The sequence below is a fragment of the Leguminivora glycinivorella genome, chromosome 14 (assembly GCF_023078275.1).
Source record: "Leguminivora glycinivorella isolate SPB_JAAS2020 chromosome 14, LegGlyc_1.1, whole genome shotgun sequence".
Lineage (NCBI taxonomy): Eukaryota > Metazoa > Arthropoda > Insecta > Lepidoptera > Tortricidae > Leguminivora > Leguminivora glycinivorella.
The window spans coordinates 19,265,101-19,278,100 of record NC_062984.1 but is presented as its reverse complement, the minus strand read 5'-3'; the positions used below and the strand labels follow the sequence as shown (position 1 = coordinate 19,278,100).

General features: G+C 38.8%; 1 protein-coding gene across 1 annotated transcript in view; it reads right to left on the bottom strand.

The window, feature by feature from the left end:
* LOC125233632 (thrombospondin type-1 domain-containing protein 7A-like) overlaps positions 1–13,000 on the bottom strand; it is a 240,530-nt gene that overhangs the window by 56,021 nt on the left and 171,509 nt on the right. Inside the window, 1 exon segment of the mRNA XM_048139699.1 lies at positions 10,357–10,450. Within this exon segment, the coding sequence (XP_047995656.1) occupies positions 10,357–10,450 (94 nt within the window).

Genomic DNA, 13,000 nt, shown 5'->3' with positions numbered 1-13,000 from the left:
CAGCCAGACCAGCGACCACTGCGGTCGGAAAGATCAGAACGAATGGGACCGAATAGTGTCAAAATGATACGAATAGTCCATAGATAGTAACATTCCGGGCCGAAAGGTTGTAAGTAACCGAAGTTTAATATGAAAACTTGACTTTTTTTTTTGCCCTGCTAAATAGCTCTCGCTCTCGGTCGGCGCAGTCACACATTCGTTCTCGATCCAAACTGCTCGCGCTCGCCGATCCTATACTGAACTAAATGAGCAAAGAGTAAAGACCTATTCTCAGACCACGGAAAGATTCAGTTCATTTCGGTCATTAATGGGATTTTATTCCTAACAGTTCATAGTTCGTGAACGACACAAGCCTAACAACCACACACGGTGTTCTTTACTATTTTTGCTTAAACTTGGTTGTATTTAAATATTTTTAAATTAAGTATGTTAATGTTGAATACCGTACGCCGCAAACTGAAAAATGAAGTTTAATGCTTAACACCTATTGATAAATTAACCTCGTAAGGCCCACCATAGTTAGTCCCACCCAGGCCCACCAAAGGGGCAAATGTAACTGGTCCATTTTTTCCATGTATTCCAATGGTTGCATTATTATATAGTGTCCACCGGTTATATATGGTAGGCATGTTCAGTGGATACATGTTCAACATCATAGTGCAATAATGGAAAAAATGGATCAGTTACAATTGACTCCAGTCGGGATTTGCCCCGCTGTACCTTAAGTATATTGTGCTAGCAGAGGAAAAATATAAAAGTTGAAGCTCGGAACAAATATCCGATAGCGCGCGTTCGACTGACTTAGTGGGTTTAGTCGCCGGCGAGTGGCAAAGCCCTAACACAAACATTGCAATTTATCAGCTCTATTCTGAGCACTGATGTATACGGACAATGAGGCAACGTTTCAAGAAAATTTTATTGATACGAAATTTAAATTGTGAAAATACACCGTATTACACCGATTTTCATCAACCATGGCTAAGACACACATGGCAAGCCCGACTTGATTCAGCCTTCAAAAAAAAAAAACCTAAATCGGTTTTTGCGTTTGAAAGCTACGATGCTACAGTCAGATATACACGCAGACGTTTTTGCGTCGGGGGTTAAAAAAGAAATGGCGAAGCAACTTCGACGCATTACGAACAACATAAAATAGTGGTAAGATATCAACAAAGCCTAGAGTTGACGGGAGAAAACAATGTGGAGAGATTATTACCTAAATGCTTAACAGTGGGGTGGAACACTAAAGTAGGCTAATTAATAAATATCAGCCAGTCTTTATCAGTATAATAAGTAGTGTAAACGACTTTGAAATATAATCACTGCTCCTCAGACAGGAACTGCTAAATTCAATTTCTAGTAAATAATCGTTTGGACGCCCCTGTGTAGAACTTAGTTTCCAAGCTACGCAGTAAGCCTAAGACAAAGACTGGCTCTGCCGGCCTGGCCGAGTGACAATAGTTGACGCTAGACGCCGATCGAAACGCAGTCTGGCTCTGTTGCGCCAATACGGAAGAGCGATAGAGATAGCTATCTACAATAACGATATTATCGTAAGCGTTTCTGTATTTGTGTACGTACCCTGAGCCACTGCTCTATTCTTAGCGAGTAAACAACGCTTCTACGACGTCTGCTCGATTAAGTTGAAACACTCGTGTATTTAAATTGATTATCAATAATTGAAATTAAGTAAACATTAAACAATCTATGCCTACAGAGACTGGTATACAGGAACAATCTTTTTAGAATTCTGTAGCCAAAATAACGAACTAGAACGGAACCCTTGTAGTTCCATCTTATCCGTCCGTCTGTCTGTCCGTTCGAATGTCACAGCCAGTACACTAGAAAACTATAAAGAATATTTTGATCAGATTTGGAAAATAGGTATTCATTCAATATTCATTTATTCCTTTATAAAACATAGTTTTACATGTCAACAAAATTACATATAAATACAATTATTCTTCTTTGTTATTTTTTGTTATTAAGTGTCTACAGTCGGCACTTATAACTTACATAGTTAATGCAAACATGCTGTCGAAGATACATTTCAATTTTATAATTCAAAATGGTTGGTATAGTGAACCAGTTCAAGAGTGCACGTCGTTGAAAAATTCGTCAACAGTGTAATACGCTTCAAGCATAAGTTTATTTTTAAGTTCATTTACGAAAGATTTGTTATTACTCACATTTTTTATTTTTAGTGGTATTTGATTATATATTTTAGGACCTATTGAGTGGAGACACTTTTTAGACTTGGCTAAACGAGTACATGGTTGACGGAGTTCGCCTCGTCGCCTCGTGTTATAGTTGTGCGAGTCACCACGCGTCGGGAATTGCTCAAGGTTGCCTCTCACATACTTGGCTACGTCAAGAATATACAAGCTCGGGAGGGTGAGGATCTTGGCATCCCTGAACAGCTCTCGCGCGGGGTGGTCCCAGGGGACCCCACATATGCAGCGAACTGCTCGTTTTTGCAGCCTAAATATTCTGTCGCGGTTGGCTGACGTTGCCCATAGTTCAATACCATAAGTTAGAAATGAGTGGAAGTAGCCAAAATAGGCTTTCCTAACGTTGGCAGGATGTAGGCTAGGGCGCAGCCTGCTGAGTGCGAAGCAGGCAGCAGACAAGTGGGCGCATAGTGAGTCAGTATGGCTGTTCCAAGTTAATCCGGAATCGATGACGAGACCAAGGTATTTTACTTCGTCCACCTGGGGAACAAGTTTGTTATTGCAGTAAATATGTAGGTTATGTTCTTTTTTCCCACGTAAGCAAAAGTGCACTATATTTGTTTTTTCTACATTCAGTATCATTCCATTAACTGAGAACCAAGATGCGACGTCGTCCATTACTTTGGCGAGTTTCATCTTAAGTTCCAGCTCATTCGAAGCTGAAACGATGACACAGCCGTCATCGGCGAACATGACAAATTCTGCATCATCGGTGGCGGCTGTAAAATCGTTCATAAGTATTAAAAACAGGTTGTTACCCATTACCGATCCTTGGGGTACAGCACAGTCACCTAGTTCTAGTAGTTCAGACCTGGCACCACGGACAGAGGTTAATTGCTTGCGACCTTCTAAAAATGAAGCGATCAAATTATGGTAGTTACCCTTAAAGCCGTAGTGATCCAACTTGGCCAGAATCAGAGGATGTGCGACTAGCTCGAAGGCGCGCGACAGGTCCCAGAATATAGCGGCGACCTGTCGCCCGGCGTCGAGATGGCCAGTCACTCTGGATACCACGTCTCGTGCTGCATCAATCGTCGACCTGCCAGGTTGGTAGGCATATTGCTGGCGATTTATTAAGTTTATTTGTGTATTTGTCTGTCGGTATTGGAAAGCGACATTTTATTAAAACTATTTATAAAGGGCTGTCCATACATGTTACTAAAAGTCAAGAAATCCTGTAAAATGAACATGTGGCATTTCGTGCGTCTACGATGCGAAGGCCAGTTGTATTATCAACCACAGTTAACAAACATATCAACGTCACGCAGCAGAAGTCTACGGAAATTCCCACACTAACAAAAAAAATAAGAAAGCTAAATTCGGTAACAAACGGTTTAGTGCAACCGACCCTAAAACCGTTTATTGATCTAATATTTAAGGAGTGTCTTTTCAAAAGGACTTATTTCTATAAGTCAACAGAGGTTATTTTTATCTATGTCTTCCTAGAGAAATAAACCTTGTTGACTTATAGAAATAAGTCCTTTTGAAAAGACACTCCTCATTTGACGAATCGACTGTGGGATATGGGTTAAATTGTGGCGTAGGCGAGAGGCTGGCAACCTGTCACTGCAATGTCACAATTTGGATTTCTTTCAACCCCTTTTTTGCCAAGAGTGGCACTGAAACTTAGTAGTTCATGTGCTCTGCCTACCCCTTTATGGGATACATGCGTGATTGTATGTATGTTGTATGTATGTATTTGACGATCCTTATTTATTGATATGACGTTCGAGTATCTAAAGTTCGTACTGGGCCGTGCCGTAGGAGCTTTTTAACTTCATCACAACACAAGCTTTCTTGAACCTACTTGTACCGTGGAACTCGGTCAATCTGTGTGAAGCCTGGCCCCGTAGCCGAATGGCATTTCTGCGAAACGAAACGCCATCAAAACGTAAACGAAAGAAACGAAAATGAAAAGTAGTCAGGTTCTATAAATTGAAATAGATATCATACACGAAAGAAAAAAATCCACTAGTGGGTAAAGTAATTTGACCTTGAATAAAGTCAAATTAACTGGTCTAAAATTGATAAAAGTAGGTGAATCTAGTAATAAAGATGATTTACCACCTGTGGAACTACTGGAAGCAGTGATAAACGCATTTTTTGCGTTGTAGTTTCCTCGCTATAGTGAGAGGAAAAGATTTGTGTTACACTCGTGTGCAAATGTATTTTACTTCTCGTGTGTTAAAATACAACTTTGCCCCCTTGTATACAAATAACTATTATTCATTATTACACAATAAGTTTTCAACAAATCCTGTACTTACCGTCTTATTTTATTTGCCGCATCATTACAGTTCTTCGCCTTCTACTCAAAGAAAAAAAAAACAAGTGGTCAAGTTTTTCAACAAAACAAAGAACCGCTGAGAGCATTTTCCAATATTTATGTAAGTACTTAACTTAGTTATCGAGGAAAGCCATTGGAAGCCGGGCTACGGTTTTATTTTTAGCCTTAAACATTGAAGAGTCATTTTAAATTTATAAATCTTTCGCAGTCGCTTCGCATTTTTCTTTTACTAGTTTTGGTACTTATAATTACACATCTACCAATACCACTACTAAATGCCGTTACCGATGTGTAGTTATAATTATAACTACATTAACCGAGGTAATATCAAATTAGTGTCCGTTTTCCTACAAATTTAACAAAAAAATTCATTATGATTGTAAGTATAAAAATCTGTCTTCAATTCGTGCAAGAGAGACTTATAACAGATCTCTATTTACTGCCACTATTATTAACCGCCGCACCCAAATCTCAAGGAAGGTGGTTCTTAATTCGTCTGTATTTTTTTTATGTTTGTTCCACGATATCTCCGTCGTTACTGGACCGATTTTGAAAAAAAAATTTTTGATCGAATGTATATGAATACAGATTGGTCTCATTTTTATCAGAACCCAGTTCTGATGATGGAATCCTGGAGTAATCGAGGGAACTCCTCAAATCTGAACGGCACGCTTAGACTGGTATTTTTATAAGAACAGCTTGCGTTTACTTTCACAACAGTGACATTTGGTGCAGTGGAATTTCTAAAATTCTAATGATGGTCAGAACGGAACTCCTCAAATCTGAACGGCACACTTATAGTGACTTGGTATTTTTATAAGAACAGCATGCACTTAGCACTTACGTCCAGAACAGTGACATTTGGTGCAGTGGAACTGCTGATGAAGATTAGAACGGAACTCCTCAAATCTGAACGGCACGCTTATAATGACTTTGGTGTTTTTATAAGAACAGCTTGCATTTACACTTCTGATGATGATCAGAACGGAACTCCTCAAAGCTGAATGGCACACTTATAGTGACTTTCGTATTTTTATGATAACAGCATGTATTTAAGTTCAGAATAGTGACATTTATTTCTTAGGAGATTTGTTCTCTTTGTTATGCTTACATATTGAGTTTTCAAGTCAAATTCTGTCAAGATCCATTTTTTATCAGTAATCGGATATCGCATTCATGAGGAATTGAGGAAACTCCTCAAATCTTAACGGTATACGTATATTTATTAAATTTGTGTTTCTATCAAATAATCAAAGATTTATATTAAAAGCAGTTTTAAAAATCACCTACACATTTCTACATAATCCAACATTCGCAAGTACCTTTCACCAGAACCCCAAAAGCGCCGGTTTTTTTTTCTTAAAAATTATTATAAAAAAAACTCTCTTGAGACAAACACACATGGAATCTTACCAGACATCGTAAGTCGTAACTTTTCCAGCAATTTTTGATTTAGGTACTCATGTTTAAAGTGCTGAACCAATTATGATAAAATTAGGGGGTTTAGTCACGGGGATTATGCGACGTTCTTGCAAATGTCACTTTTTCCTATTCGCAATTCTAGACAATCTGAATTCTACGCAATTAGTATTTCACCTCATTCGCTATTGTGCACAGTTATTACTTGTGAACAGTGGCGATTCTTCCTGTTCGCAATTCTGCACATTCTGAATTGCACACAATAGTTTTTGACCTCATGCGCTATTGTGTACAGTCATTATTTCTGTACAGTAGCGATTCTTCCTGTTCGCAATTCTGAACAATCTAAGTTCCACACAATAGGTATTTTGCCTCATTCTGAACTGCCGATCAGAACAAAACTCCTCAGCGACGTATAGCTCATGTTAGGAGATTTCTGCGTTTCTATGTGTGCGTGTTTGTGGGGATTGAGGAAGCTGAGATTGTGCAGAATTGCGAACAGGAAGAATCGATAATTTACACAAGTAATGACTGCGCATAAAATCAAATGAGGAGAAATACTATTGGGTCGAATTAAGATTGCGTAGAATTGCGAATAGGAAGAAACTATACTGTACACAAATAATGACTGTGCACAATAGCGCATGAGGCGAAATACCTATTGTGTGGAATTTGAATTGCGTATAATTGCGAATAGGAAGAAACTATACTGTATACAAATAATGACTGTGCACAATAACAAATGAGGTGAAATACTTATTGCGTCGCATTCAGATTGCGTAGAATTGCGAATAGGAAGAAACTATTCTGTTCACAAATAATGGCTGTGCACAGTAGCGAATGAGGCGAAATACCTATTGTGTGGAACTTAGATTGTGCAGAATTGCGAACAGGAAGAATCGCTACTGTACAGAAATAATGACTGTACACAATAGCGCATGAGGTCAAAAACTATTGTGTGCAATTTAGAATGTGCAGAATTGCGAACAGGAAGAATCGCCACTGTTCACAAGTTGCACAATAGCGAATGAGGTGAAACACTAATTGCGTAGAATTCAGATTATCTAGAATTGCGAATAGGAAAAAGTGACATTGGCAAGAACGTCGTATAATCCAGTCACGGGAATCTACAAATTCGTAAAAGACATCTACACATATTTTTTTACCTCAATATCTTAGACAAAATCGCAGACTGGATTTAATTTATACGTACGAGTAAGATGGGGAAAGAAAATATAAGACGAAATTGACAGCAAGTGGTGAGATCAACAATCTATCATTGTATTGGGACCGTAAATATTCCAGAATTAAACCTTAATAACGAGACAAGATCCAATTTGTTGAATTGAAGCTAAATCCTATTAACTGAGTTTGCCTTTTGCCGCCAGCTTTCGTTTACGTCGAAGCTTATACCTATGAAAAATTGAAGATTAATATTTGTCTGGTGGATGGAAAAGGTGGATCTTCTAATTAGGTTTATGGTTTATAATCAATGGTATTTATTTGTTTATCTTATTATTTATTGCCCGTGTGGTGACGACTTAAGAATTTCACCACCCCGTTTCTTCCCGTGGGTGTCGTAGAAGGCGACTGTGGGATATGGGTTAAATTGCGGCGTAGGTGAGAGGCTGGCAACCTGTCACTGCAATGTCACCGTTTCGTTTTCTTTCAACCCCTTATTTGCCAATAGTGGCACTGAAACTTGAGTAGTTTCATGTGGTCTGCCTACCCCTTCATGGAACACAGGCGTGATTATATGTATGTATGTATGTTATTATAGAAGAAAGAGCGAATAGAGCGATGGGATATAGAAGTGACTCAAACTTATATACTTACATGTACATATATCACAATCACAAAAAGCGATTTCCTTCTGTAATTCCTTGGAAATAAAAGGACGAGCAGTTTTCTATCTCCCGGTGCGGTGTTCGCTGTTCCGCAGTTTAATTTCCGTGTGGCGTCTATAGGTTTTCTCTAAGAGGCCGATGCGGACGTACAATTTCATGTTTCAGCGGGTGACTGACCTCTTCAGATATTTTTTTTACCTTTTAAATTAGATACATTTTCAGTAAGTAATCCATACTAATATTATAAGTGGGAAAGTGTGTGTGTGTCTGTTTGTTTGTCCGTTTTTCACGGCAAAACGGAGCGACGAATTGACGTGATTTTTAAAGTGAAGATAGTTAAAGGGATGGAGAGTGACATAGGGTACTTTTTGTCTCCTGGTCATACCCCAACTTCCCTAAAATGGGGGTAGATGTTTGGAACATTCCGCAATTCTCAAATTTAACGCGAGCGAAGCCGCGGCCAAGAGCTAGTGTAAGATAAACCACTAAAGGCCACTTGCACCACCTGATTAACTCAGGGTTAGTGGGCTGTCAACTGTCAAATTCCATATAAAATGGGGGTTAACCCGAGGTCTCCATTTTCGGTGGTGCAAGTGACCATAAGAAAAGTTTGTCTAAAAATAGTCTAGCCATGCAAGTTTAGCAAATTATCTTATCTCTAACTTGTTGCAAGGCTAATAAAGGTCGTTTATTAAAATACGTACTTACCTACGACCGGTCTGGCGCAGTCGGTAGTGACCCTGCCTGCTACGCCGCGGTCCCGGGTTCGAATCCCGGTAAGGGCATTTATTTGTGTGATGAGCACAGATATTTGTTCCTGAGTCATGGATGTTTTCTATGTATATAAGTATTTATATATTATATATATCGTTGTCAGTACCCACAACACAAAGCCTTCTTGCTTACCGTGGGCCTCAGTCAATCTGTGTAAGAATGTCCTATAATATTTATTTATTTATTTATATTTTTATATATAAAGTGAATCGTTCGCATATCAAAATAAAACTGACGCAAGGCGCTAGTTTAATTTGCTGGATACGATACGGGTTTGTCATTGTCTCAACTACGCTATTAGTTAAGCTACGTTTGGACAGCTGAAACTGCCTTATATGTTACGTGTAAAATTCGATGTTTCCGACATCTTGACGTATAATCGGTAGCGTTCCATATACCTAAGTGAAATACTAAACGCCCTGTAACGTCTCACCTTACAAGAAAATAATTAAGTCATTTTTGAATATATGGAAATGGAAAATATATTTGAATTTGCATTATTATAAAACATGACGTAACTCTGTTCCGAACGGTTCAAATTTCATTGGAGTTAATTTGTACTCATAGTGAACCCAAAGAGGTTATGTTCACACAAAAAATCCTGTAAGAAGTAATTTTGAAGAATTAATTGTACATTAGTACATACATACATAATTATTTATAACTCAATTATTTTATCTCATCAATTCTTTAACTAGAATTAGAATCATTTAGCTTGTATTGTATGCAGGGTTACTTATTACTAGGCCCAGCGGAATGACCTTTCACTCCTTGTTGTATATTATGCTCAGTACCCTTATAAACCTGTCACTTAGCCCATCCCTCCATCTATCTGCCAAATATATCTCAGGGCCAGTAAAGATGGTGGCATCATGGCATGTTTAACAAACATGTCAAGAAAAGCTATAATAATATATCGGACTGTCTATTATGTCCATATCACTCGATCTGTCAGTCCGTCTAGCCATCTGTCCGTTAGTTTACATTTAATGTCACAGGGATTTTACTCAAACACTAATATACTTATAGTATAACCATAATCCATACTAATATTATAAATGGGAAAGCGTCCTACTGTTCGTTTGTCAATCTTTCAAGGCAAAACGGAGCGGCGAACTGACGTGATTTGTTTAAGTGGAGTTAGTTGAAGGAATGGAGGGAGAGTGACATAGGCTACTTTTTAACCCCCGACGCAAAAACGACGGGGTGTTATAAGTTTGACGTGTCTGTCTGTCTGTCTGTTTGTCTGTCTGTCTGTCTGTCTGTCTGTGTGTGTGTGTGTGTGTGTGTGTGTGTGTGTGTGTCTGTGGCATCGTAGCCCCCGAACGGATGAACCGATTTAGATTTAGTTTTTTAATGTCTGGAAGCTGAGTTAGTCGGGAGTGTTCTTAGCCATGTTTCATCGGTCTACTATGTCGCGGTCGGGGGTTTTTTCAACATTTTAATTTTGTGGTTATTGTCTTTTTCTAATCCCCCACTTCCCTAAAACTGGGAATGGAAATTTGTATGCATCTAAACCTAGACATAGCATCTTAAGCCAACATAATAACAACGCACCTAGTTGGCCACGGCTCACTCCATCGTAGGCCACGTCTTTGCCTCTGTGGTCAAGAGTAAGCCCATTTATAATTTAAAAAAAAAAAGTACCATATTATGAGATGATTCGATACATATTATATATGTTTTGCACTAATTATGCACGCTTCAATGGTATCATACAGTGATCGGTGCAGCCATCCTTAATTATGCACAGTAGGTTAGTTTGATACCTAGAATTCTAAATAGATCCCAGACTCACCTTAGTAAAGACCTGGTGGCATGTTCCCCCTCCCCCAGAGGGGAGCACTCCGTCCATCGCCCCACGTACACGGAGTAATCAGCGCTGGCCGTTTCTGTAACAAAAACAGCTTATTAGTACTGGGCTGTGTATTTACACATCTCAATACTACAATAACATAAAATAATTTCGGAAAAAAACACGACCTTTGCGGCTTCGTAACTTAGATAACATTCCAACATATGAGATCGAAAAAACTAACAATGAGTGCGGGCGAAGAGTATGGAAATGCACATTAGCGCGGATACTGAATAGATTTCCAAATGAATTGATAGACTCATTAGAAAATCGAACCTGTAGCCAAGCTCGTTATATACTGAAAAAACACTTATTAAAAACGAAAAAACTTAATAATGTATAAATAAAATAAATAGCAATACATATATGTACTACGACTCCTTAACTCAAATAATCTTTTTAATTTAAGATTAGCAGTTAAGTGCATAAATGCATGTATGTTTCTTAGAAATAAACAAATTAAATTTTTTTTTACATATCGAATAAGAATAGGCACTATTTACCAGTTTTTAATACAAAAATTTGTATGGAAGAGGTTCGTGGTGTGAGAAAAGCATATGTAGGACACCGGACTCGGGTGGGAAACGTCCTCGGGGGCGTCCCAGGTGCGTAGCTGAATAGCACAAACGCTCACGAAACGACACGCTCGTAGATATCTATCTCTATCGTTCGTGCGTATTGGCGTGACAGAGCCAGACTACCTTTCGCGGCATTTCGTTTGCTGGTGCGAGAAAGCTCTAAAACCTGTCCGCACTCGGTGTGCCCAACTGGCGTGAAATGGCTCAAGATAGGTTAGAGTGTGTTGGCGACATCTGTCAGCACGCCTGTGAAACTCGTGCTACATCGTCGAACATGGGTGCGAAGCCGTGTCAGCGACATCTACCGGCGTTTGTCGGAACCTCTGCTTCCAGGCGCAACGCCGTACTACGTAGCACACTAGCGACATCTATCGGCGCCTATGAAACTTCTACGACGGTGGCGCCACCCAAGACGAGCGGACGTGATTAGTTTCCAGTGGGGGTTACCTAGACGGGGTAGATCGAAGCTTATAAAAACCCTCGAGCACGTGGCTGCGCTCTCTGTTCTGTTCCTGACGCCATTGAGTAAAGTAACTATCTACGGTTATGTTCGGTATCGTTCTAATTTGCGATTAACTTTATTTCCGATAAGTGTTTGTTCTACATGCTCACATATTTAAAATTAATAAGTATCTTATAAAGTATCCTATTTTGTTAACTGATAAATAATATGTATGTTCCCTCCTAATGATTGTGTGTGACAATAAAATGATTAATAAAGTTTATGTTTCGTGTTCTTATGTTTTATTTAATTCTAGATTATCAGTCAATCCAAGTTCACATCAGAAGTGCTGGCAGAATGAAGAAACATAAGCGATCTCGTTCGCCTTCGCCCTCTTCGTCCTCATCATCAGCGAGGACGCCGTCTCCGCCTCCTCCGAAAAAAAAGAAGAAGAAGGTACCGAAATCAGACGATGGCGAGTTTGTGAGTACCTCCAGTACGATTCCACTTAACAGTATGATACCTGAGTTTGACCCTATTAAGGACAATGTCGATGCGTGGTTAAATATAATCGAATCGTATACACATACGTTTTCATGGAGCGATAGAATGACGCGTTATCAGGCTCTTAATAAGCTTAAAGGTTCGGCTAAAATTTGGTACGATTCGTTGTTGCGAACTAGTTTTGAGTGGACGAATTGGAATTGGCATACGTGGCGTAGTAAAATCTCGGTGACATTTCAAACTAAACGAAATATGTTTGAATGTTTAAAAGAAATAATTGAGTGTAAACCTAATGAAGAACAATCTCTTTACGAATTTTTCTTTGAACAAAAATGCAAGATTGACAGGCTTTCGTTGAATTTTACGGAACACGATATTATATCAATAATATTAGGAAATATGCGCGATAGCACGTTGAGTAGTTCAATAGAAGCGGGTAATTTTAGTACTTGCGACAGTTTAGCCAGTTTTTTGCACAGTCGTAAATATAAAAGCAGATTAGCCTTAAAGCAAACTACAACCGGACAACATAAACAAATTGACACGCGAAATAAATCTGTTTCTTCGCACTTAAGTGTAACACAGACGGCTTCGTCTTCTGCTGATCCAACTTCAGATTCTGTAAAGACCGGGCAACCTCAAAATCGCATTAAGTGCTTTTGTTGCGGCGGGGCGCATAAGAGAAATCAGTGTGAAGTAAAATGTGAATTTTGTGGTAAAAAAGGTCACACTGAATCTGTTTGCTTTAGTAAAAAGAATCAGAAGGTTGAAAAGCAAGAGACGAAGTTTATTGGAAGTGCAAAATCGAATACAAAATTTTTCAAAAAGGTTACAATTAATAATAAATTCGAGCATGAAGCCTTTATCGATCCGGGCAGTAGTTGTAGCCTAATTAGTTCAACATTGGTTAGTAAATTTGCGTTGACGACCACCGTATTAGAAACACCAATAGCATTGCATGGATTTTCAAAAGATATCAGTAAGATAGTAAACAAGTCTTTGAAAGTTTCCTTAAAATTGGATAGTCTTGATTTAGAGAACATAGATATGTATGTTATGGACG